General features: G+C 39.6%; 4 protein-coding genes across 5 annotated transcripts; 3 read left to right on the forward strand and 1 right to left on the reverse strand.

Annotated features, from left to right (window-relative positions):
- Positions 1–1,882: 1,882 nt before the first annotated feature.
- LOC104738124 (uncharacterized) lies at positions 1,883–18,887 on the forward strand. 2 transcript variants are annotated; one of them, XM_087481191.1, is made up of 13 exons: positions 1,883–2,335; positions 2,519–3,245; positions 3,501–9,466; positions 9,675–11,149; positions 11,383–11,646; positions 11,944–12,155; positions 12,373–12,641; positions 12,997–15,940; positions 16,038–16,170; positions 16,591–17,114; positions 17,215–18,093; positions 18,289–18,465; positions 18,548–18,887. In XM_087481191.1, exons 3-13 carry the CDS (start codon positions 3,951–3,953, stop codon positions 18,743–18,745), a joined length of 12,591 nt encoding a protein of 4,196 aa, XP_087337317.1. In that variant the 5' UTR covers positions 1,883–2,335; positions 2,519–3,245; positions 3,501–3,950; the 3' UTR covers positions 18,746–18,887. The 2 variants fall into 2 exon arrangements, with proteins under 2 accessions (XP_087337317.1, XP_087337318.1); XM_087481192.1 differs by lacking the exons at positions 1,883–2,335; positions 2,519–3,245 and having other exon boundaries at positions 4,304–7,556; positions 7,817–9,466.
- Positions 2,007–3,890, forward strand: LOC147929360 (uncharacterized). The gene is made up of 3 exons (XM_087480583.1): positions 2,007–2,335; positions 2,519–3,245; positions 3,501–3,890. Exons 1-3 carry the CDS (start codon positions 2,007–2,009, stop codon positions 3,888–3,890), a joined length of 1,446 nt encoding a protein of 481 aa, XP_087336709.1.
- A 101-nt stretch (positions 18,888–18,988) lies between the features above and the next one.
- On the forward strand, positions 18,989–21,807 carry LOC104736327 (photosystem II stability/assembly factor HCF136, chloroplastic). The gene is made up of 8 exons (XM_010456290.3): positions 18,989–19,444; positions 19,540–19,775; positions 19,892–20,022; positions 20,164–20,296; positions 20,681–20,803; positions 21,022–21,096; positions 21,181–21,296; positions 21,435–21,807. The coding sequence occupies exons 1-8, from the start codon at positions 19,108–19,110 to the stop codon at positions 21,499–21,501; spliced, it is 1,218 nt and encodes a 405-aa protein (XP_010454592.1). The 5' UTR covers positions 18,989–19,107; the 3' UTR covers positions 21,502–21,807.
- A 636-nt stretch (positions 21,808–22,443) lies between these two features.
- Positions 22,444–25,963, reverse strand: LOC147929361 (uncharacterized). The gene is made up of 6 exons (XM_087480584.1): positions 25,637–25,963; positions 23,776–25,399; positions 23,346–23,519; positions 22,917–23,249; positions 22,699–22,841; positions 22,444–22,587 (listed from the first exon to the last, which is right to left on the reverse strand). Exons 1-6 carry the CDS (start codon positions 25,961–25,963, stop codon positions 22,444–22,446), a joined length of 2,745 nt encoding a protein of 914 aa, XP_087336710.1.
- Positions 25,964–26,057: the final 94 nt, after the last annotated feature.

The following is a 26,057-nucleotide window of genomic DNA, read 5'->3' on the forward strand; positions in this document are numbered from 1 at the left end:
TTATTTATAGTATTATGTTAGTCGAAAGTGCCAGTAAATATTTTAGATCTTAGATTTGTTTTCAAACGATATTGTATTATCCTGCACTTAATCAAACTTTCTTAACACCTTGATTCTACCGTTTTAAAAAATAAACCTAAGAAAAATTTCGAAGTCAACAACACAATACTACAACCAATGCCATTGATTACACCACTTACTGTAGCCACCTCGAGTTAAATCGTACTCCATATTCAGATGTGGCTAACATCTTTTTTTCCGATGTCTTCTCGGCTGTCTTCTCAGCCTACTTCTCAGCCACTCTCTCTACTTTTTCAACAGTTTTTTTCATTCATCCAACAAAAATTTCAGCTGCTAATCTTAGTTTTTTTGGCTGATTTTTTTTTTCCAGCTTTTGTTCTTTGCCCATTTCAAATTTCATTGTGTTTTTCTATGAAATAGTTCATTATACCACGAGTTTGCTTTGCCATGCTATCAATTTAAGATTTTTGAAATTTATATTAACATACATGAAAATAAATTGACAAGTCAAATACATTTCTTGACATAAAAAAATATAGATAAATATAGTCGACCCATTAACTTATTTGTTTAAAAATTACTAAGAAACATAATAATAAACCATTGTAAAGTAGAAAATACCAAATAATGTAAGTCAACAGTTAAAAGTTGATCAAAATGTAAATCCATGGATTTAGAATCTGTTGAAAGATTTTTTTTTCCTGCATGTTTTAATGGACTTATTTGTAATCCATAGTTTTTGTAAACCCGAATAATGATAAAATATTTATTTATTTAGAATATTATCAGTAAATATATATACATACTATGATTTAATCCGCATTATATAGATGAACCATTTTTGTTTAACACAATCTTGATTAAATCATTATGATTCGACATGTTTTATATTGGTGTTATTTTACACAATCTTGATTAAAAACCGAATTAAACCATATAAAAACATTAATTTTGATGCTTATTAAGTGAAACTTCCTGCTCGTTCGGATTTGGATTTATTTTGATCTTATTTATAATTTGACTCTGAATCATTCTCTAAATATTTTAGGCGATGTGGGAAGTTGAACACACATTTTTTATATATTAATTGAGTAATATTTGTTTGTTTTTAAAAATTCATATCACAGTATGTGGAGACAAAAATATAGCTTTTTAAATTTTAAAAAAGTAAAATCAAACAAAAATGATAGGAGAATAATAATTTTAAATCTTGACAAAATCTTCTAAATATCTAAATTATTAATTATGAGAAATTATATGGATATTTTTAATTTTATAATTAATGTTAAAATCTTATAATTGTTTTGGTTATATGGATATTAGAGAGAATTAATTGTAAATTTCTTCAAATATAGATATAAGTTTGAAAATGAAGATATATTTCCAAAAGTGTACTTCAAAAATACTAGTATATATATATATATGTACTTAAATTTTTAGTAATTTTTATTTACAATAAAATGTCTTTATGTAAATCTATACAAATTTATTGCAATTCTAAATATTTATCTAAATTACATGATTGATAAGATACTTGTAATTCTAAATATATGTATATCTATAAATTATCAATTTTCATAGGATATGTGATTTCAATTTTTATTGATTCATAAATTTCCAGAAATAATAATTTTAGGATTACAATATGGGATAAGCGATTAGATAATCATATATGTTCTAATCTCTATGAAAATTTTATATAAGAAACGAAAGTGATAAAGGCCCAAGTAAATTGTCAAAGGCCCAAGTAAATTTTCAATATTCTTGACAGGCCGTTGGATATACGTGTCAAAGGCCCAAGTTAATTGTCAATTTTTGTTTGCTCACCGCATTAAGGTGCATTAAGGTCTTCTTAGTTCTGCAATTCATTGAAGAAGCGCTTTGCTGTTCGTTTCTCTAGATTCTAGAGATCGATCTTCTTCAACTTTGACTCCTGAGTTGGTCCGTCCATGGGCAATAGAGGGAAAACGTTATTAACTTGAGAGATGGATTCACTCCTTCTCGAAGATTTTGGGCAAAAGGTTGATTTGACCCGTCGGATTCGGGAGGTTTTGTTGAACTATCCGGAAGGAACCACCGTTCTTAAGGAGCTTATACAGAACGCTGATGACGCCGGTGCTACTAAAGTCCGTCTCTGTCTTGACCGTCGGGTTCACGGTTCGGGTTCTTTGTTATCTGACTCTTTGGCTCAGTGGCAAGGTCCTTCTTTGTTGGCTTACAATGATGCTGTTTTCACTGAGGAGGATTTTGTTAGTATCTCCAGAATTGGTGGAAGTGGCAAACATGGTCAGGCTTGGAAGACTGGTCGATTTGGGTATATTTTTTTTTTATTCCTTCCTTCTCTGTGAATCACCCTTTTTATTTTATTTTATTATCATCTTTGTTTCTGGCTTATGAAGATATCAATTATGTTCTTGAGTTTGAGTTTTGGTCAATGTGAGTGTGTCTCTTATTTGATCCTTATTTTCTGATAAATCTTGTGAATTTGATATTATAGGGTTGGCTTCAATTCGGTGTACCATTTGACTGATATACCTTCATTTGTGAGTGGGAAATACGTGGTATTGTTTGATCCTCAGGATGCTTATCTTCCAAATATTTCTGCAGCAAACCCAGGGAAGAGAATTGATTATGTTGGCTCTTCAGCTCTATCTCAGTATAAGGATCAGTTTCTTCCTTACTGTGCTTTTGGGTGTGACATGAGAACTCCTTTTCACGGTACTTTGTTTCGTTTCCCGTTGAGGAACCCAGAGCAAGCAGCTTCTAGTAGGCTTTCAAGGCAAGCCTATTTTGAAGATGACATTTCTTTGATGTTTGATCAACTTTTCGAGGAAGGCGTTTTCTCGTTGCTCTTTCTTAAATGTGTTTTATCTATTGAGATGTACACGTGGGAAGATGGAGATTCAGAGCCCAAAAAGCTTTATTCATGTTCGGTCAGCTCACCAGATGCTGATACTGTTTGGCATCGTCAGGCTGTTCTTAGACTGTCAAAGACATCTATTTCTGGAGACAGGGAGATGGATGCATTTACTCTCGAGTTCTTGAGTGAGTCTGAAAAGGGAAGCCAAAGTAAACGGAGAACAGACAGGTTTTACATAGTTCAGACAATGGCATCAGCGTCCAGCAAAATTGGTTCGTTTGCTGCCACTGCATCCAAAGAATATGATATTCACTTGCTACCATGGGCCTCAGTTGCAGCATGCATATCAGATGATTTATCAGAGGTATTGTGCAATACTAATTGTGCCTTTTTTGCTATATGCAGTAATTACTTTTGCCCATGTTGCAACTTTGTGTACGTTCTTGCAGTACTGAACATACAATTTCGTTTATTTTTTATTTCTTATCGTAATATTCCTCCATCTTTGGGTATTCCACATATTAGTTATCACGTTATTACTCTATACCGAGAAAGAAGTTATTTTCACTGCTTTTGGATTGGATCTTGCATTTACTCTGGTTTCATATGGTTTTGACAGAATAATATCCTAAAGCTTGGGCATGCTTTCTGCTTTCTTCCCTTGCCTGTACGAACTGGATTGACAGTACAAGTTAACGGATACTTTGAGGTGTCATCAAATCGTCGCGGAATTTGGTATGGAGAAGACATGGACAGGAGTGGGAAAGTTCGTTCAGCCTGGAATAGGCTTCTTCTTGAAGATGTTGTAGCTCCCAGTTTTGCAAGATTGCTTCTTTGTTTGAGAGAAGTGCTTGATTCCAGGGATTCTTACTTCTCCTTATGGCCAAGTGGATCTTTTGAAGCACCATGGAGCATATTAGTCGAACACATTTACAAAAATATCCGCGATGCTCCTGTGTTGTTTTCAGAACTTTACGGGGGGAAATGGGTGTCCCCTGTTGATGCATAACTTCATGATGAGGAATACTCAGGGAGCAAAGAACTTGGTGATGCCTTATTGCAACTTGAAATGCCTATCGTGTGCCTTCCAAGATCAGTTTTTGATATGCTTTTGAAACACCCTTCCTTTCTACTTCCAAAAGTGGTTACTCCAGATAGAGTGCGCAACTTTCTCAAAGAATGCAAAACGCTTTCAGTTTTGAAGAAATCTTTGAAGCTAGTATTATTGGAATATTGCTTGGATGATCTGACTGATGATAGTGTTTGCATACAAGCCAGGAACCTGAAACTGCTTCCATTAGCAAATGGTGACTTTGGCTTCTTTTCTAAAAGTACAGAAGGTGTCTCCTATTTTATTTGTGACGAATCAGAGCAATTGCTTTTACAGAGAGTTTATGACAGAGTCATTGATAGGAATATTCCTCCACCATTATATAGCAGACTTTTTGCCATTGCAGAGTCACAAACAGCAAATCTTGCTAATTTCAGTATCCATGACTTGCTTCAGTTATTTCCTAGGCTTGTACCCGCTGAATGGAAACACAGAAGCAAGATTTCCTGGCATCCAGAATCCAACCAAGATCATCCATCATCACCATGGTTTGTTCTCTTCTGGCAGTATCTTGACAAACAGTGTCAGAGCCTATCATTATTCTGTGACTGGCCAATCTTGCCATCCACGTCTGGCTATTTGTATATAGCATCTCAGCAATCAAAATTGATCAACGCGGAGAAGCTTCCTAATGCAGTCAAAAATGTTTTAGAGAAGATTGGTAGCAAGATATTAAACAACAATTATAAAGTTGCACATTCAGACTTGTCCTCCTTTGTATCGGATGCAAGTTACACAGGTGTCTTAGAATCTGTTTTCGATACTGCTTCATCAGATATGGATGGTATACAAAATTTAATTTATGATTTGAATGCTCAAGAGAAGGATGAACTTCGGAGTTTTCTTTTGGATCCAAAATGGCACATAGGACATCAGATTGGAGACCTGTACCTTAGTATCTGCAAGATTTTACCCATTTATCGTATGTATGGAGAAACTAGTGCTCAAGAATCCAATTATTCTGATCTTGTTAATCCTCCTAAGTACTTACCTCCATTAGATGTACCTACCTGTCTTCTAGGATGTGAGTTTATTCTCTGTTGCCAAGGAAGCGAAGAAGATGTTTTGTCAAGATACTATGGCATTGGGAGAATGAGTAAAAGTAATTTTTACAGACATAATGTTTTCAACAAAATTGACGTTTTGCAACCTGAGATTCGTGATCAGGTGATGATTTCTATTCTGCAGAATCTTCCACAATTGTGTCTGGAAGATAGATCCTTGAGGGAAGAATTGCAGAACCTAGAGTTTGTACCAACTGTAAATGGTCCTCTTAAACGCCCATCTGTTTTACATGATCCTCGTAATGAAGAATTATATGCTTTGTTGGAAGATTCAGATTGTTTCCCTGGTAGCGGATTTCAGGGATCTGCTATCTTGGACATGCTTCAAGGTTTGGGCCTTAAAACAACTGTTTCTCCTGAGATAATATTAGAGAGTGCACGATTGGTGGAGCGGTTGATGCACAAGGATATGGAAAAGGCACATTCAAGGGGTAAAGTGCTTTTTTCATTTTTAGAAGTCAATGCTGTGAAATGGCTGCCTGATCAGTCGAGTGAGGAGGATGGAGCTATAAACAGGATATTTTCAAGAGCTGCAACGGCTTTCAGACCACGATATCTGACATGTAACCTTGTTAAGTTCTGGACTGAACTTAAAATGATTTGCTGGTGCCCCGTTTTAGCGTCTGCTCCATTTCAAACTTTACCATGGCCAGTTGTGACATCTACTGTTGCTCCTCCAAAGCTTGTACGTCCAAAAACAGATATGTGGCTTGTATCTGCATCCATGAGGATACTGGATGGTGAATGTTCTTCTACAGCTCTTGCATATAACTTGGGGTGGTTATCACATCCAGGAGGAAGTGCAATTGCGGCTCAGTTACTTGAACTTGGAAAGAACAATGAAATTCTGATTGATCAGGTTCTTCGGCAGGAACTAGCTTTGGCAATGCCAAAGATATACTCAATTCTTGCAAGCTTACTAGGTTCAGATGAGATGGATATCGTTAAGGCTGTACTTGAAGGTAGTCGCTGGATCTGGGTAGGTGATGGATTTGCAACTTTGAGTGAGGTTGTTCTTGATGGCCCTCTTCATCTTGTTCCCTACGTTCGTGTCATACCTACCGACTTAGCTGTTTTTAGAAGACTACTCGTGGAGCTTGGTGTCCGAGAATTTTTAACTCCATCTGATTATGCTGATGTTTTATGTAGAATAGCTGTAAGGAAAGGTTCTTCATCCCTTGATCCACAAGAAATCAGGGCAGCTGTGTTGATTGCGCAGCAATTGGCTGAAGCGCAATTTCTTGACAAAGTCACACTCTATTTACCTGATGTTTCTTGTCGACTCTTCCCTTCAAGTGATTTGGTTTATAATGATGCGCCATGGTTGACTGCATCAGACAATTGTAACAGCTCGTTTAGTGCCGAGTCTACAATGCTGTTGAATGCGAAAAGAACAATGCAAAAATTTGTCCACGGTAACATATCTAATGAGGTAGCGGAGAAGCTTGGTGTTCGCTCACTTCGTAGGGTCTTGCTGGCGGAAAGTGCTGATTCAATGAGTTTTAGTTTATCTGGGGCTGCTGAGGCCTTTGGACAGCATGAGGCATTGACCACTAGACTTAAACACATACTAGAAATGTATGCTGATGGGCCTGGGATTCTTTTTGAGCTGGTCCAAAACGCGGAAGATGCAGGTGCTTCTGAGGTGACATTCCTTCTGGACAAGACTCATTATGGGACTTCTTCACTCCTCTCTCCTGAAATGGCAGATTGGCAAGGCCCTGCTCTGTATTGTTTCAACAACTCAGTTTTTACTCAACAAGATATGTATGCAATTTCACGAATTGGTCAAGCAAGCAAACTTGAAAAACCTTTTGCGATAGGAAGATTTGGGCTTGGATTTAACTGTGTTTATCATTTCACAGATATCCCGGGGTTTGTTTCTGGAGAAAACATTGTTATGTTTGATCCTCATGCCAATCATTTGCCTGGTATTTCTCCAACTCACCCAGGGTTGCGGATTAAATTTGCTGGAAGAAATATACTGGACCAGTTTCCTGATCAGTTCGCACCATTCTTGCATTTTGGTTGTGACTTAGAGCATACATTTCCAGGTACACTTTTCCGATTTCCTCTTAGAAACGCCAGTGTTTCCCCCAGAAGCCACATAAAGAAAGAAACATATGCTCCTGAAGATGTGCTATCCCTCTTCACTTCCTTTACTGGTGTAGTTTCAGAAGCTTTAATTTTTCTGCGGAATGTGAAAACAATATCGATTTTTACGAAGGAAGGAGCTGGTCATGAAATGCAGTTACTGCATCGTGTTTGCAAAGATTGCAATGTTGAGAAAGATACTGAAACAAAGCCATCTATTCAAGTGTTTAGTCTTCTTGACGAAAATATTTCAGCTGGAATGAATAAAGATCAGTTGTTAAAAAAACTTAGCAACACTGTAGTTAAAGATCTCCCGTATAAATGCCAGAAGATTGTGGTAACCGAGCAAGATTCATCTGGCTGTATTTCACATGGATGGATAACAGGTGAATGTCTGAATGCCGGGGTAAGTAAAAAGCACTCGAACCTTCGAGAAATGTCCAATAAGTTAATACCATGGGCTAGTGTTGCCGTGCTTATAAATTCTGTCAAGAGTGATAGTGTAGAGGACCTGGCTGCTAGCAATTCAGATATATTTGGGCCATCTGCTATTTCAATTCAGAATAGAAGAAATTTTGGGGGGCGTGCATTTTGCTTTCTGCCTCTACCTATAACTACTGGCCTTCCTGCGCATATTAATGCATATTTTGAATTGTCTTCCAACAGGAGGGATCTTTGGTTTGGTAACGACATGGCAGGGGATGGAAAAGTACGCTCTGATTGGAATCTTTACTTGATCGAGGAAGTTGTTGTACCAGCCTATGGTCATTTGCTTGAGAAAATTGCATCTGAACTTGGTCCATGTGATTTGTTCTTCTCTGTCTGGCCAGTAACTCTAGGAGCAGAACCTTGGGCATCCTTGATTCGGAAGCTCTACAGTTTTATTGCGAATAATGGTCTTCGTGTCTTATATACAAAAGCAAGAGGAGGACAATGGATTTCAACTAAGCAAGCAATTTACCCTGATTTCAACTTTCCTAGGGCAGATGAGCTAGTTGATGTCCTTGCAGACGCTGGTCTCCCTGTCATTAATATCTCAAAGTCAGTTGCGGAAAGATTTGGTGAGGCCTGTTCATCCTTGCATTTTATTACACCCCAACTGTTAAGGACTCTGTTGACCCGGCGGAAACGTGAGTTTAGGGATAGAAATGGCTTGGTCTTGGCACTAGAATACTGTCTTCTTGATTTAAAAGTTCCTTTTCATACGGATCTTCTTTACGATCTACCCCTGCTACCTCTTGCTAATGGATCATTTGCAACCTTTAAAAAGAATGGGACTGCTGAGAGAATCTTTTTCACAGAAGAGATTGGGTATGAACTTTTGAAGGATTTACTTCCTCACCAACTCGTGGACTGTGAAGTGCCGGAAAAAGTTTATAGTAAGTTATTAGTTGTAGCTCAAAGTGAAGAATCATGCATATGTCTTCTCTCTTGCAGTTTGCTTGAGAAGCTCTTTTTTAAGCTACTGCCAACAGACTGGCATCTCTCAGAAAAAATACTTTGGACACCTGGCCAACAAGGACATCCGACAGTAGAATGGATAAGGGTACTGTGGAGCTATCTTAAATTATCTTGTGATGATCTCTCAATATTTTCTAACTGGCCCATATTGCCAGTTGAAGATCGCTGTCTCATGCAACTTATTGTAAATGCAAATGTTATTCGAGATAATGGCTGGAGCGAGAACATGTCTTCATTATTACTGAAATGTGGATGCCGGTTCTTAAATCGTGAGCTTCCAGTGGAGCACCCACAGTTGGAAACATATGTTCAGCCACCAACAGCAACAGGAATATTGAATGCACTTCTTGCAGTTTCTGGTGGGCAAGAAAACATCAAGGGGATTTTCATTAATGTTTCAGAAGGTGAATTACATGAGCTTCGGAATTTTATCCTTCAGTCAAAGTGGTTCTCTGTTGGACATATGAATGAGGTCCACTTTGAGACCATCAAACACCTCCCCATATTTGAGTCATACAGAAACCGAAAACTTGTAAGTTTGAACTGTCCAGTGAAGTGGCTCAAACCTGATGGCATCAGGGAGGATCTGCTGGATGATAATTTTGTACGCTTGGACTCAGAGAGGGAGAGAACTATCTTCAAAAGATACTTACAAATAAAAGAGCCCTCAAGAATGGAATTCTACAAAACTTGTGTACTTAATCGTATGTCTGAGTTCCTTTCTCAGCAAGGAGCTCTGTTGGCCATTTTGCATGATCTAAATGATCTGGTCGCCGATGACGTTTCGCTTCAGTCTGCACTATCTACAACCCCTTTTGTTCTCGCAGCGAATGGATTATGGCAACAACCTTCGAGGTTTATCTATCTTTATCCTACCTATTCTGATACATTAAATATGTTAAATTACAGACTTCTCAGCTGTTACTTCTTATTAGCTATCTTTGTTTGCATGTACACGCTTTATAAAGCAATCTGATATTAGCTATCTTTGGTTGTATTTACACACTTTATCAAGCGAATGAGTATCTCTATAGTTGCCTTCTTATATATTTCCTCTTTTCAGGCTTTATGATCCTCGTGTTCCTGGACTACAAGAGCTTCTACACAAAGAAGTTTATTTTCCTTCTGAGAAATTCTCAGATTCTAAGATCCTGGATGCTTTGGTTGGTCTTGGACTTAGAACAACTTTGGATTGTTCTACCTATCTGGATGCTGCTAAAAGTGTGTCAATTTTACATGACTCGGGAGATCTAGAAGCATCGAGATATGGAAAAAGACTATTATTCCATATCAAAAAACTTTCTGTCAAACTATCATCCAAGACAGGTGAAACGAACTATGATGAATCACAAAATCTAATGTCCATTACAAGAGAAGACTCACCTGATGGAGAAACCTATCCTGAATATGAGACGGAGACTAGCTATCTTGGGAGCTTGCTCACTGAACAATCGGAGGATGAGTTTTGGTGTCAACTGAGGTCTATCCCATGGTGTCCTATTTGTCTTGATCCACCAGTAGAAGGTATTCCATGGCTTGAATCTAGTAACTTGGTGGCATCTCCAGATAGAGTAAGGCCCAAGTCTCAGATGTTTTTGGTGTCTGCCACAATGCACTTACTGGATGGCGAGTGTCAGTCATCGTATCTACATCAGAAACTTGGGTGGATAGATTGCTTAACTATTGATACCTTGTGCAGACAACTAACTGAGATATCAAAGTCCTATAAAGAACAAAAGCTCCGTTCCTCCGTAAATCCTGATTTTGAGAGCATGTTACAAGGCCAAATTCCTCTTCTTTATACCAGACTGCAAGAACTTGCTAGGGAAAATGAGTTTCTTGCCCTTAAATCAGCACTAAGTGGTGTTCCATGGGTGTGGCTTGGGGATGATTTCGTCTCTGCAGATGTTCTTTCTTTTGATTCTCCGGTGAAGTTTACCCCTTATCTATATGTTGTCCCTTCAGAATTTTCTGAATTTAAAGAATTGCTTCTAGAATTGGGTGTGAGACCTAGTTTTGATGCAGAAGATTATATGAACACTCTGCAGCACTTGCATAATGATATAAAAGGATCACAGCTAACAGATGAGCAGATAAATTTTGTCCTTTGTGTTCTTGAAGCCATTGTAGACTGTTTCTCCGAGCCGTCATCAGATTGTGATAAAAATTCAGTGCTAGTTCCCGATTCCGCAGGATTTTTGGTCCCGTCAGAGAAACTTGTTTATAATGATGCACCATGGGTAGACAGCAGTTCTCTATCTGGGAAAAGGTTTGTACATCCTAGCATCAACAACGACATAGCTAATAGATTGGGGATACAGTCTCTTCGTTGCATCTCCTTAGTGGATAATGATATAACCCAGGATCTACCTTGTATGGAGTTCACCAAGTTGAAGGAGCTTCTATCACTATATGGCAGCAAAGATTTCTTGTTGTTCGATCTTCTTGAGTTAGCTGATTGCTGCAGAGTTAAAAAGCTGCACTTCATTTTTGACAAGAGAGAGCACTCTCGCAAGACTTTGCTGCAGCATAATTTAGGTAGTTAATGTTTTGAGCTTATTACTAGCCTTTCGATTGATTCTGTTGATATCCTTTATATTTTGAATTTTTTTCCTAAGCTTGCCCTTTCAAATTTTGGAGAATGGCGTATGTATCTAAGGTGGATAAAATTTTCACTACCATAGAAGATCGTTTGAACTTTTATTAGATATATTGTAGATTTATAGGGATATATACATCGATCCTGTTATTAAAACTGCTCTTATTTACAGGTGAATTTCAAGGACCTGCTCTAGTGGCCATTTTTGAAGGGGTTACATTAACCAGAGAGGAGGTTTGTAATCTTCAGCTTCTTTCACAGTGGAGAGTTAAGGGTGAAACTCTCAACTATGGGTTGGGCCTTCTTAGCTGTTACTTCATGTGTGATCTACTGTCGATTGTGTCTGGTGGCTACTTTTACATGTTTGATCCCAAAGGAGCGACCCTTTCTGCATCCACGACTCAGGCTCCTGCTGCAAAAATGTTCTCTTTAATAGGTAAGAACTTCTGGTGTTTCTTTCCCACCTGTTTTCCCAATGCTAAAGCGACATGAAAATAATTACTACCCCATGGTAGCTATATCTAAAATAAACCACCTCATCCTGATTTTTTTTTTGGGTTCATTTGTCGTATCAGGTAGTGATCATACATTAACTTTATTACATTTGTCTTTCTGTCCACCCGTCCTGTTTATGCGTCTGCTCACCCATGTTGTATGTTTTAGCACTTCCTAGTTTTGTAAAGCAGTAAACAGTTGGCTTGTTACTTCTTTATTAATTCTTTTGTTTCTTTAGGTACAAATTTGGTTGAGCGGTTCAGTGATCAATTCAGTCCCATGCTAATTGTTCAAGATAAGGCATGGTCATTGACAGATTCCACCATTATTCGGATGCCTTTATCAACTGAAGATGGTCTTGAGGCGGGATTAGATAGAGTGAATCAAATATCTGACCGATTTCTGGAAAATGCCTCCAGAATCCTCATTTTCTTGAAGTCAGTTTTACAGGTGTTATAAATGATATCAACACCACCCTAGACATCATCATTGATTTATTTTTTTATTTATTTTTGACATCCATTGAATTCTATTTTTTAAATTACAGTAAAATTTTATTAAAATTAAAAAAGTAGAGACTGAAAAAGTATGGGCTTGACCACATTCTACCATGGTGTTGTTACGAACTGTTAAGTAAAGATTTTTTTTTTGTTGTTATCAATTTCAGGTTTCATTTTCCACATGGGAGCAAGGGAATGCACAATCACATCAAGATTACACGCTGCATATTGATTCCGCATCAGCTATCATGAGGAATCCCTTCGCGGAGAAAAAACTGAAAACGTTTCAACTTTCAAGATTTTTTAGTAGCTCAAACTCTGTTAAATCGCAAATAATTGAGGTAAACCTACATATAGGGGAAAACAAACTTCTGGATCGATGGCTTGTGGTTCTCAGCAGGGGTTCTGGACAATCACAAAACATGGCTCGTGACAGGTACAAAGTCACTTACTATTAGTCAACATAAAAGATTCTGGCAGTAACCTATATATGCTTTGATGTTCATATCACCTTGAAAGCCATGTCAGAGAATAAACCGATACCAATAATTGCTTTGAGATGTTTATTCTATTTTTCTAAATTTAAGATGTTACAAATTCTGATCAAAACCATGAGCCAATAGATTTAGTTCATTGTGAAAAGAATTGGCGTGTCACTGTTCAAACGAGTAAATAGAAACTAAATGCTTTATTGATGAAAAAATAAAATAAAAAAAATCAAAATCTACTGTGATGAGTGTCCTAGAGGTTATCATGTCTCTATTTGTTACTGAAATATTACATATTTGCAGGAAGTATCTAGCGTACAATTTGACACCTGTTGCTGGAGTTGCTGCACATGTGTCTCGAAATGGTCGTCCGGTTGATTTCCATCCAGCCAGCCCCATAATGTCTCCTTTACCTTTGTCTGGTAGTGTGAATCTACCTGTCACCATCCTAGGATGCTTTCTCATTCGGAATAATTGTGGTCGTTTTCTTTTCAAAAATCAAAATGAGAGATCTATGTTGGAGCCACAACATGATGCTGGAGATAAATTGATTGATGCATGGAACAAAGAGTTAATGTCATGTGTACGTAATTCTTACATAGAAATAGTGGTAGAGATGGAAAGGCTAAGTCGAGAACATTCAAGTGAGTCAAGTACAGCAACACGTCAGCTGGCCCTTTCTCTTAAAGCCTATGGTAATCAGTTGTATTCCTTCTGGCCAAGATCTTATCAACATGCTTTGCTTAGCTTACATGACGGTGCTATAGAAACAGAAGTGCTCAAACCGGAGTGGGAATGCTTGGTTGAACAAATTATAAGGCCGTTTTACGTTCGTGTTGCTGAACTTCCTCTTTGGCAACTTTACTCAGGAAATTTGGTCAAGGCTGAAGAGGGTATGTTTCTTACACAACCTGGTAGTGAGGTTGCTGTTAATTTGCTCCCTGTTACAGTTTGCAGCTTTGTGAAGGAGCATTACCCTGTGTTTTCCGTGCCTTGGGAATTGTTGGCTGAAGTCCAGGCAGTAGGGATTCCAGTTCGTGAAGTCAAACCAAAGATGGTTCGTGTTCTTCTAAGGAAGTCATCTGCATCTATCGACCTTCGATCTGTTGATACTTTTATTGATGTACTTGAATATTGCCTATCTGATATTCAATTTGTTGAAGCACTTAACCCCGAAGTTGTTAACATGGATGAAGGAACCAATACTTCTGCTTCAGTTTTGACCGATACTCAAGCTCACGCTGGCTCTAGTGATGCTTTTGAAATGATGACGAGCCTAGGGAAGGCTTTGTTTGATTTTGGTAGAGTCGTTGTTGAAGATATTGGTCGTGTTGGAGATTCGATAGGTCAAAGAAATAGTAATGCTGACCCGAGGTTTCTACATGCAGTTAATGAACTTAAAGGATTACCATGCCCGACTGCAACAAATCATTTAGCACGCTTGGGTACCTCTGAGCTATGGTTGGGAAACAAGGAGCAACAAGCACTGATGTTGCCTGTCTCTGCACGATTTATCCATCCAAAAGTGTTTGACAGATCGAGCTTGGCTGATATATTTTTGAAGTCTTCTGTTCAAGAATTTTTAAAGTTGAGGAGCTGGTCTCTTCCTTTACTGGCCAGTAATATGAAATATCTTTTTCATGACCACTGGGTTAGTTATATTTCAGAATCAAATTCTGTGCCATGGTTTTCATGGGAAAGTACATCCAGTTCTAATGATGAAAGTGGTCCCTCGCCTGAATGGATAAGGCTCTTTTGGAAGAATTTTAATGGATCAGCCGATGATCTCTCCCTCTTTTCGGACTGGCCTCTGATTCCTGCCTTCCTTGGCAGACCAATTTTATGTCGTGTAAAGGAGAGACACTTAATATTTTTTCCACCACCTCCTTTGCAGCCAATTTCTAGAAGTAGCACTGATATGGATCAGAGAGGCAGTGATATATCCACAACATCAGGAAGTGATGGTTCGTTACCTGAGTTGATACAACACTATGTTTCAGTCTTCGACTTAACACAGAGCAAGCATCCTTGGCTGATGTTACTGCTAAACCAGTGCAATATACCTGTTTGTGATGCTGCATATATTGATTGTGCTGAGAGATGCAAGTGTCTGCCTTCACCTAGCGTGTCACTTGGCCAAGCTATTGCCTCCAAGCTTGCTGAAAGCAAACGAGCTGGCTACATTGCTGATATCTCTTCCTTCCCAACATGTGGTCGTGATGAGCTTTTTACCCTTTTGGCTAATGATTTCCCTTCTAGTGGTTCAGGATATCAAACTCATGAACGTGAAGTACTAAGTTCACTTCCTATATTTAAGACTGTTACTGGGTCCTACACGCATTTGCAAAGGCATGGTTTGTGTATAATCTCTGCAGATTCCTTCCTTAAACCATATGAAGAATGTTGCTTTTGCTATCTCCCAGATTCAGTTGAATGTCACTTTCTCCAAGCCCTTGGGGTCACTGTGTTGCATAATCATCAGACTTTAGTAAGGTTTGGGTTAGCTGGGTTTGAAAGTAGATCTCAATCTGAACAAGAAGACATACTGAATTATGTATATGGAAATTGGCTAGATTTAGAGGCTGATTCTACTGTGATCGAAGCTCTTAGGGAGGCTAAATTTGTCAGAAATTCTGATGAATTTGCCTCCGAGCTGTCTAAACCAAAGGACTTGTTTGATCCTTCTGATACATTACTAGTGTCGGTATTTTTTAGTGAAAGAAGACGGTTTCCTGGAGAAAGATTTTCATCACAAGGCTGGCTTCGCATTCTACGGAAAGCTGGCCTTCGAACTGCAGCGGAAGCCGATGTCATACTTGAATGTGCTAAAAGGGTGGAGCGTCTGGGTAACGAGCACCATAGATCTTCTTCTGAAGAAGATGATTTTGAAACGGATCTTGCACATTCTGAGAAGGATATTTCTGCTGAGTTATCAACATTAGCAGGATCTGTACTTGAAGCTATATTTTCAAACTTTGCTGGTTTTTACAGCACCGCATTCTGCAACACTCTTGGTCAGATTGCTTGTGTACCTGCTGAATTAGGGTTCCCAAGTCTTGGTGGCAGAAAAGGTGGCAAGAGAGTCCTTACACGTTACAGCGAAGCTGTTCTTTTACGGGATTGGCCCCTTGCTTGGAGCTCTGTTCCTATTCTTTCGATTCAGAGATTCATTCCACCTGAATTTTCATGGACAGCATTTCGTCTGAGAAGTCCTCCGATTTTCTCGACTGTTCTTAAACACTTACAGGTAAGATCACTCGTGCTCTATCTTTTGATTATTTGTGTATTCTTTTCACGGACATGTGAAGAAAAAGAGGCCTGATTAAATAAATAAATACTCCCAGGTAATTGGACGGAATGGTGGTGAAGACACTCTTGCTCACTGGCCCAATGATCCAGATGTGATGACCATTGATGTTGCTTCTTGTGAAGTTTTGAAGTACCTTGAAATGGTATGGGGCTCCCTCACTTCTTCAGGTATGTGTATTACTGAACACTCAATTTACATTACTGAATAGAAGAAATGTGTAATCGCTTTGGCAGCTGTAAATTCCTAATCTGCCATAAGAACTTTAGTTTAAATACAAAATATCTAGAAAGAACGAAGAACCTTTTAACTGATAGGTGGTGTGAAAAAATGCAGTAGCAACAATATAAACTAGTTCTCCATTGTTCGTGTCCAGCCTTTGCAAGCTGCAACAGTGGATTGCTCTAGACAACAACAATAATGTATAACATTGTGAAATACCAAAAACAGGAAAAACGGATGTATGTTTGGTCATGCATAGAAATATTTGGATATTTATGATAATAGGACTGCAGTAAGTGTTTTTTTTTATTACTGGCTGAAATCTCTAATATTTTTTTTTACCCGGCTTTGCAATTTTTATCATCCAGATATTTTGGAGTTGCAGAAGGTAGCCTTTTTACCAGCTGCAAATGGGACACGTTTGGTGGGAGCAAACTCCCTTTTTGTTCGCCTACCTATCAACCTATCACCTTTTGCATTTGAACTTCCAAGTCCTTATCTACCTTTTCTGAAGATCCTTAAAGATTTAGGACTTAACGATGTGCTTTCAGTTGGTGGTGCAAAGGATATCCTCTCCAAATTACAAAAATTATGTGGTTATCGGCGTTTGAACCCGAATGAGCTTCGTGCTGTGACGGAAATTCTTCATTTTCTCTGCGATGACATACATATGAAAAACACACCCATTGTTTCCACTGTCAAATCAGATGTGATTGTCCCAGACGATGGATGCAGGCTTGTTCACGCACGATCTTGTGTGTATGTTGATTCCTTTGGGTCACGCTATGTGAAATACATAGACACTGCAAGATTAAGACTTGTTCATCCACGGCTTCCGGAGAGGATCTGTCTGGATTTGGGTGTGAGAAAGCTTTCTGATGTTGTTATTGAGGTACGTGTGACATCCGTTTTTTTTTTACCATCATGTCTTTCTTTTTCTTATATTTATTATGTGAAAAAAAAATCTCAAAATATTTGCTTTTTTTGTCTAGGAACTTGAAAATGCTGAACATATTCAAACCTTAGACAACATAGGGTCTATATCACTCAAAGCTATCATAAGAAAGTTGCAGAGCAAGTCGTTTCAAGCTGCTTTATGGACTGTGAGCCGTCAGACCACCACCGTGGATGACTTATCTTTTGAGGTTGTGCAACATTCTCTTCAATCTGCTGCAGAGAAACTTGGGTTTGCCAGAAATATATATACTCGATTTCTTCTCCTGCCAAATTCCGTAGACGTTACCCTTGTGTCTAAGGAGTCCATGATTCCCGAATGGGAGAGTGAATCGCGTCATCGAACAATGTATTTTATCAATCGTCACAGAACGTCTATCCTAGTTTCTGAACCGCCTGGATACATTTCTCTCATGGATGTCATGGCAACAGTGGTGAGCGAGGTTTTAGGCTTTCCAATTCCCCTGCCTATTGGATCTTTATTTTCATGTCCTGAGGGATCAGAAACTGGGATTGCCGCTTGCCTTAGACTATGCTCTTATTCTCTTACGAACATCAGCATAGCTGATAGTTCTATTGGCCAAGAGATAATACCACAAGATGCTGTACAAGTACAACTTCACCCTCTGAGACCATTCTACAAAGGGGAAATCGTTGCGTGGAAAATCCAACAAGGAGACAAGCTGAGATATGGAAGGGTCCCGGAGGATGTTAGACCTTCTGCTGGCCAAGCCCTTTACAAGTTAAAGGTTGAAATGACACCTGGAGAGACTGGTTTGTTATTTTCATCTCATGTTTTCTCCTTCCGAGGCACGACAATTGAAAATGAAGTCTTGCCTGAGGTGCTCCCTGCAGTATCTGACAAATGTCAAGAATTTTCAGAAAGTTCCAGAACTAACAGTACAAGTTCTAGCCAGGTTCGTTGCATCTTTTTGTGAAACGTTGGATATAGACATTTATGCTCCATATTTGGTATTATCTGTAACCTATGTGATTATAAGAGACAAATGCATACTGTTTATTCCCCCAAAATGTTTATCATCTTGTGATAGTTAGATGTTGAATATGTGTTTTGGGGAAGATTGATTGGATTTGTTCTTTGTCACCTGCAGCCTGTGAATGAAATGCAGTATGGTCGAGTCACAGCTAAAGAATTGGTTGAGGCAGTACACGAGATGCTCTCTGCAGCTGGGATCAACATGGAACTAGAGAATCAATCTCTACTACTAAGAACCTTAACTCTTCAAGAAGAACTTGATGATTCTAAAGTTGCATTCTTACTTGAGCAGGTTCGATTACAGTAAAAGTCCTCCATATTTTAAAACACACAAATTAATGATGGATTAGCTAAACATATGGGCTTCCTTACAGGAAAGAGCAGAGGCTTCCATAAAAGAAGCAGAGACGGTGAAATCACAATGGATGTGTCAGATATGTCAGATGAAGGAGGTGGATATTACTATTGTACCATGCGGACATGTCTTGTGTCGGGATTGTTCATCTTCAGTCTCTAGATGGCCCTTTTGTCGCCTTCAAGTCAATAGAACCATCCGTATCTTCCGACCGTAAATTAACACCAATTTACCAATTAGGCAATTAATTACCAAAGGTGTTCATCTCTATGCAACAGTTTCTACTAATTTCATTAACATCTTGTCTAGATAATGTATATTATCCGTTGAAATTAGAAGTTAGAAAACATTTCTCTGAAGCTGCTATTATCTGCACCATTATTGGATCCCAAGTTGACGACTTGATTATGTTTAATTAACAGTAAAAAATTTGCTCTGTTTTCAAATACATTAAGGTAAGACTAACGTACCAATCATACAAGGACACGTAGACGTTAGATAACCACCACTCAGATAAAGAAAAGGATATGTGTTGCGCAGAGGCGGGAGAGAGAGAGAGAGAGTGAGTCGAACACATCAATGGCGTCTCTGCAACTCTGCGACGGCTATCTCCTGTTCAAACCCACTGCTTCTCCTCGTTTCCACTCTCAACGCATCTCCCACCGCCTCATCCCTAAAGCCTCCGCTTCCCCCCCTCCATCATCATCATCATCGTCTTCTTCTTCTTCCTCCTCATTGTCGTTCAGTCGGCGGGAGCTTTTGTACCAATCGGCGGCGGCATCACTCTCCCTTTCTTCCGTTGTCGGACCAGCGAAAGCTGATGAACAGTTATCCGAATGGGAAAGAGTGTTTCTCCCAATCGATCCCGGCGTTGTTCTTCTCGACATTGCTTTCGTCCCCGATGAACCTAGCCGCGGTAACTTCCTTTGTTTCTCCAATCTCCATCCCCCCATTAGTCAATTTCGCAAGTTTTCAGTTGCTGATTTCATGCTAGACAAAATGTCAAATTAGGGTTTTTATTGGGAACGAGACAGACTCTGTTAGAGACTAAAGACGGTGGAAACACTTGGAATCCACGCTCGATACCTTCAGCTGAAGAGGAAGATTTCAATTACAGATTCAATTCGATTAGCTTTAAAGGTAAAGAAGGATGGATCATTGGCAAGCCTGCTATCTTGTTGTATACTGCTGATGCTGGTGAGAATTGGAATAGGATTCCTCTAAGTTCTCAGCTTCCTGGAGATATGGTATCCTTTTTTTCCTTTGGTGTCTTTTTTTAGAGATTATGGTTTTTTTATTTGGCTATGAGAATTTGTTAAGCTTTTTTTTTTTTTTTGTGTGTATGGTTACAATGTGGTTGTAGGTGTTTATAGAGGCGACATCAGATAAGAGCGCAGAGATGGTCACTGATGAAGGTGCTATATATGTTACTTCAAACAAGGGATATAACTGGAAAGCTGCTATTCAGGAAACTGTTTCAGCTACCTTGAACAGGTTCATTTACCTTTCTATATTGATGGCAAATCTTATATGTAGTCATGGAAGTTAAGCGTAATTTTTGATGAATTGGCATTGTGTTTCCCTTCAGTACATTCATTAGAGACCCTAATTGAGTTTTTTCCAATTGTCTTACAGAACAGTATCCAGTGGAATCAGTGGTGCTAGTTACTACACGGGAACTTTCAGTGCAGTTAATCGTTCACCAGAAGGAAAGTATGTTGCTGTTTCGAGCCGTGGTAATTTCTTTCTGACATGGGAGCCTGGGCAGGTGAACCTTTTATTATGGCTTATGCAGCATTTATGATGTTGTTTGCTGTTGAACTTTTTAGTCCTTTTTTTATGACGTTTGCTAGGTGAAGTAGTAGCACGTGCGTAGGCTCAGTCTTACGGCTGGTTTTGATTTGATTATTTAGCACCAACGGAAAAAATGTAAAGAAGAGTATATATCAATCAATGTATCCAAGTTATGATTTAAGATACTGCTAAGAATCAAGTACTGGGTCTAGGTAGACATCAAGTACTGGGTCTAGGTAGACGGTATTATACTATCATGTGTTTTACAAGGGATAACCAATCCCTGTTTTTGTTCTTGTGTGTGGTTTGATTGCTCTTAAAAATGCCTGTCATTCACCATAGTATTGGTACATTGCAGCCTTACTGGCAACCACACAATAGAGCTGTTGCCAGAAGAATTCAGAACATGGGATGGAGAGCTGATGGTGGTCTTTGGCTTCTTGTTCGGGGTGGAGGACTTTATCTTAGCAAAGGCACTGGGGTAAGTACTGTAGCAGCAAGACTTTTCTCTCTTTTTTTTTTCATACCTAACAAAGCTCATTTTGAGATTTACTTGCGAGTTTCTGGGTTTTATGCCACTTAGAGGATGAAACTAAACCCAGCCATGAAATAAGAAAACACTGTTTCCTTATGATCTGAATTCTCTTCCAATGTTCCTATATACATCTGACTTTGATCTCCACGGTTTTAATTGCTTAGATCTCAGAGGAGTTTGATGAAGTTCCAGTACAAAGCCGTGGCTTTGGCATTCTAGATGTTGGGTATCGCTCAGAGGTACATGAGTTTACTCGGTTATCACTCAAATCTTTCCACTCGACATTCGGATCTTTAGACCATTTGTTGTTGGGGTATTTGCAGGAAGAAGCATGGGCCGCAGGAGGCAGTGGCATTCTACTAAGAACAAGAAATGGAGGGAAGTCATGGAACCGAGACAAAGCTGCTGATAACATCGCAGCTAACCTTTACGCAGTCAAGTAAGTCTAATCAAACATCGAAAGTCGAAACCACAGTCTTTTAAATAAACATCATTGTTCCTTCTTCCAATCCTTACGCACAAAACAAACAAACAAAAATTAATGAGTTTCCAAATGCGTTTCTGTTTAATTTTGCAGATTTGTGGATGACAAGAAAGGTTTTGTGCTTGGCAACGATGGAGTCTTGCTCCGATATGTTGGATGAAAAAAAAAGTGGCAGTTGAAATGGTTTTGTTTCAAACATCTTCTCTCTGTAAAGACTTTTAACTGCGTTTTGATACTGCGATCATACAATACACTATTGTATACATTCCTCTTTATATAAAATATATATAAAATCTTCTGAAAAAAGCTTTGTTTGACTGGTAGTTGGATTTGGGTTTGGATCTAATCTATGTCTGTCTATCAATTATAGTATTCTTCAGCAAAGACAATTTTTGTATTGACTATTGAGTGATTAGTGTTGTAGGTAACGAAGAATAAAGATGACAAGAAAACTATCTTCCCCTCGCCTACATTATCCAGTAACTAGTATTTATTATTGAGATTCTTTTTCTTTTTTTTCTTGGTGTGGACAGGGAGTCTCCTGTACTTTATTCAAAACAGAAAAATAAAAACTACAAACGCATACAACTAGACTGCACTAACCCCATAGAATCCTCTAAAAGAATTGAATGAACACTAGGCGGATAATCATCAAGAGAATATAATCCTAGTGGTTTCTCAAAGGCATAATTAGCCAAACCATCTGCCAAACGATTTGCCTCTCTATACACATGAGATATTCGGACTATCCAGTCCTTCATAAGAAAGCCATAGCACAGTCGTGCTAGGGGTGACATGGAATGAGTATCACTTATCCCAGTCTGTAAAATACCAACAACAACCTCCAAATCTACCTCTAACTCCACTCGAGGCACCCTCCTCTCCCAGGCAAACACTAACCCATAAAAAACACCCCAGAGCTCCGCCAAGGGTGCATAACACAATTCTATATTCAACACAAACCCATGTATCCAACGATCGTCACTATCTCGTAGAACTCCCCCAGCTGCAGCCAAACCTGGGTTCCCACGAGATGCACCGTCTGTATTCAACTTCACCCAACCATCATTAGGTGTAACCCAAGTAATATGTTTCACCATGCTCACTCTCTCAGATGTACCCTTACATGCCACCAAATGTGCCTGAACGACTTCTTTGGCTTTATCCTTAATAAAACGGACTCTATCTCGACATTGGCCACTCTCCCCAAACACATTGATACACCTCCACTTCCATCCCCACCAAACTGCCATACCAAAAACTGTTAGCCATGGGACATCAAACTGCTGGACCATATCACCCAAATTTCCAAATAACCAGCCTAACAGTGATTGGCTAAAGAAGCATCCTCTCTTACTTGGCAATAAGAGCCGACTCCAAACTCCTGACATCGCAGGACATGAATGATTGTCTCCTCCCCTCCTTTACAAACTTGACAAACCCCTGAATCACTCAAATGACGTCTATGACGCTCAGCATTGGTCATGATCACTTGGCTAGCTACCAACCATAAGAAAACACCGACCCTTTCAGGGAGAACAACTCGCCAAATTCATCCAAAGAAGCTCCCCATACTCGCTCTTGGCTCTGTCTGCTTTGATAAAAAAGTGTAAGCAGAGTTTGCCGTGAACCGACCATCAGAGGTAGACCCCCATGCCACCCTGTCCTTAGCTCCAGTAAAGACATGAACCACCACTGCTCCCAATCGTAACATGTCCAAAGGAGAGACAAACGGTAAAATGCGAGATAAATCCCATCCTGACCCTGCCACCCAAAGATCACAAACTCGCAACTGAAGCAGTTCTACATGTATCTCTCTAATCCTCCCCTTTACCATTGGTTCCTCCCCTACCCAATGGTCTGTCCAAAACTTCACAGATTGACCAACTCCCACAACCCACCTCAATCCTGGGAACACCACATCTCTCAAACCTGATCCCACACTCCTCTAGGTAGACGACCAAGTAGATTTTTTTTGAGTCCAAGCCGTATTCGGGTACTCACCCACCTTATACTTGCACCTAAGCACACGAGCCCACAGGCTCACTTTATCAGACATTATGCGCCAACCAATCTTAGCAATCAAAGCCTTGTTCATCCTTTCAGAAGACTTAATGCCCAAACCCCCTCTTCTCTTGGCAAGCATATCCTCTTCCAAGCAACAAGGTGTTTTTTTCTCTTTTCAACAGTACTTCCCCAAATAAAAGTTCGAGATAAAGCATCTAACCTTAACAAGGTGGACTTAGGCATTAAGATAATGCTCATTGAGTGAACTGGGACCGAAGACAACACTGACTTCGTCAAGGTGATCCGTCCTGCTAGACTCAACACACGACCTTTCCATCCTGAGAGTTTTGACGACACTCTCTCAACAACAGTTCCAAAAGTATATTTATGATCCTTTTGTTCAGAATAGGCATCCCAAGATACTTACCAAGGTCCCATGCACGCTTGATACCACTTTCCTCACTGATCAACCTCCCCAGATCACGGCTAACATTATCTGAAAAGAAGATTTTGGATTTCTCCAAACTCACTTTTTGACCTGAAGCAACACAGAAGGTCTCCAACACTCCCCGAATAATTCGTATTTGAGCCACTGAAGCTTCTGCGAAGAGTATAAGATCATCTGCAAAGCAAAGATGTGAACGCTTAGGTCCTCCCCGCGAAAGACTAATCGGTTTCCATTTCTTCAGCTCAATGGCCCGGTCGATCTGACGGCATAACCGTTCAAGGCATAACACAAAGAGATACGGCGATAAGGGATCTCCCTGCCTTAAGCTCTGAGATGGCTTAAACGGTGCAGACTTCTCACCATTCCAAAGTATACTCATCGAAGGACCTTTAACACATTTCATAATCCAGTTTATCCACTGTACCGGAAACCTTGCCGCATGAAGAGTGTATTCAAGGAAGTCCCAACGTATTCCATCATATGCTTTCTCCAAGTCTAACTTAAGCATCATCCAACCCTTGACCCCTTTCTTCCTTCGCATTGAATGGACCGCATCTTGTACAATAACAATATTGTCTGTGCTTAATCGACTCGGGATAAAGCTCGATTGGGCAGGTCCAATCAACGATGGCATCACACTCTTCAGCCACATCACCATGGCCTTGGTAATGGTCTTGAATAAGACATTACACAAGCTTATCGGTCTGAACTGCTTTATAGATTCAGGTTTCTGGACTTTAGCAATCAGAACCACAAGAGCATCATTCATATGTTCTGGTAAATCTCCTGTCTCAAAAAACTTTAGCACAAACCTGACCACAGATTCCCCCACCACATCCCAGCACTCCTGATAGAACACCGGTTGGAACCCATCCAGTCCCGGAGCTTTATACTTCCCCATACTCCGCACAGAGCTCTCCACCTCCTGAGCTGTGAACTGCTTCTCGGACTGAAGAATCTCTGATTCTGAAAGGCTCACAAAACCATGCGATGGCAGCTTCTCGACCACTTGATCCACATCATCCATTGAGTATAACCATTTGTAATACGCAATAGCCAATCCTTCAAGTTCACTCGAATCAGAGATCCATCGGCCATCATCCCCTTTAAGCATTTCAATATGATTCCTTCTTCTCCTTACAATTGTGGAAGTGTGAAAGTATCGTGTATTCCTATCACCAAACGCAATCAGATTCTCTCGCGACTTTTGGAACCATATCATCTCTTCCTGTTCCAAGATCACATCAAACTCGTGAGATAAAGTACGTTCATGATCAAGGAGATCATCTGTCTGATTCAGCTCCAACTGAGTTTGAATCTCTTTCAATTCTTCCAGGACTTTATCCTTCCTACGTTGAACATCCCCAAAAACATCAATGTTCCAACGCTTCAACTTATTCCTCAAGATAACTAGCGCCTCCGGAGTTGATAAATCATTCTTCCAAGAAGCGACCAGAAGTTCTCTGAAGCTGTCATATTGTAGCCAAGCTGCTTCAAACCGGAATGGCCTTCTTCGTGGATCTCCTCTAACCTCCAGACATAACTGCAGGTAAAGAGGAGCATGGTCTGAGGAGAAAAAAGGAAGGTGAGACACTGAAGCTTCCTGCCAACGCAGCCGTGTATTTGCACAACATAAAAAAAGATAAAGCCTTTTAGCCACATAAGTTCTCTTCTCTCACCCTCGCTGCCAAGTAAATTTAGCTCCCTTAAACCCCAAATCTATCAAGGCAAGATTGTTAATCCAATCGCCAAACTCCAATGAGTCCGCTGACAAACTCCCACTCCCACCAGAGCGCTCATCTAATCGCACAATAGTGTTAAAACCCCCTCTTATGATTACTGGTTCTGATATTCTTTGTGCAATCTCAGCAAGTTCACCCCACAGACCACTCCTACGACTAACAGAGGGAGCAGCATACACAGCAAACAGGTGAATCTTCTCTGCTTCCTTTGTTACCGTAGCATAAATAAACTGATGCGAAGTCTGAACAATCTCCACATCCCCCACCTCTGACCGCCATAACAACCAAATACCTCCACTTTGTACAACCGCATCAACCCTCCTCGAGTTCTCAAAACCCAAACCCTGACAAATACGATGCGCACGATCCCCACTCACATGAGTTTCAAACAAAGCGACGATATCAACCTTAAAACGCTTCAACATGTAACCAATAAACCTTTCGAAAATTGGATTTATTAGCTCCCGACTTTTTCACCATATAATTATTCATTAATATCATAAGTCACAAGAAAAACAT

This window comes from Camelina sativa, chromosome 13, assembly GCF_030686135.1.
Source record: "Camelina sativa cultivar CO46 ecotype springtype chromosome 13, ASM3068613v1".
Classification (NCBI taxonomy): Eukaryota; Viridiplantae; Streptophyta; class Magnoliopsida; order Brassicales; family Brassicaceae; genus Camelina; species Camelina sativa.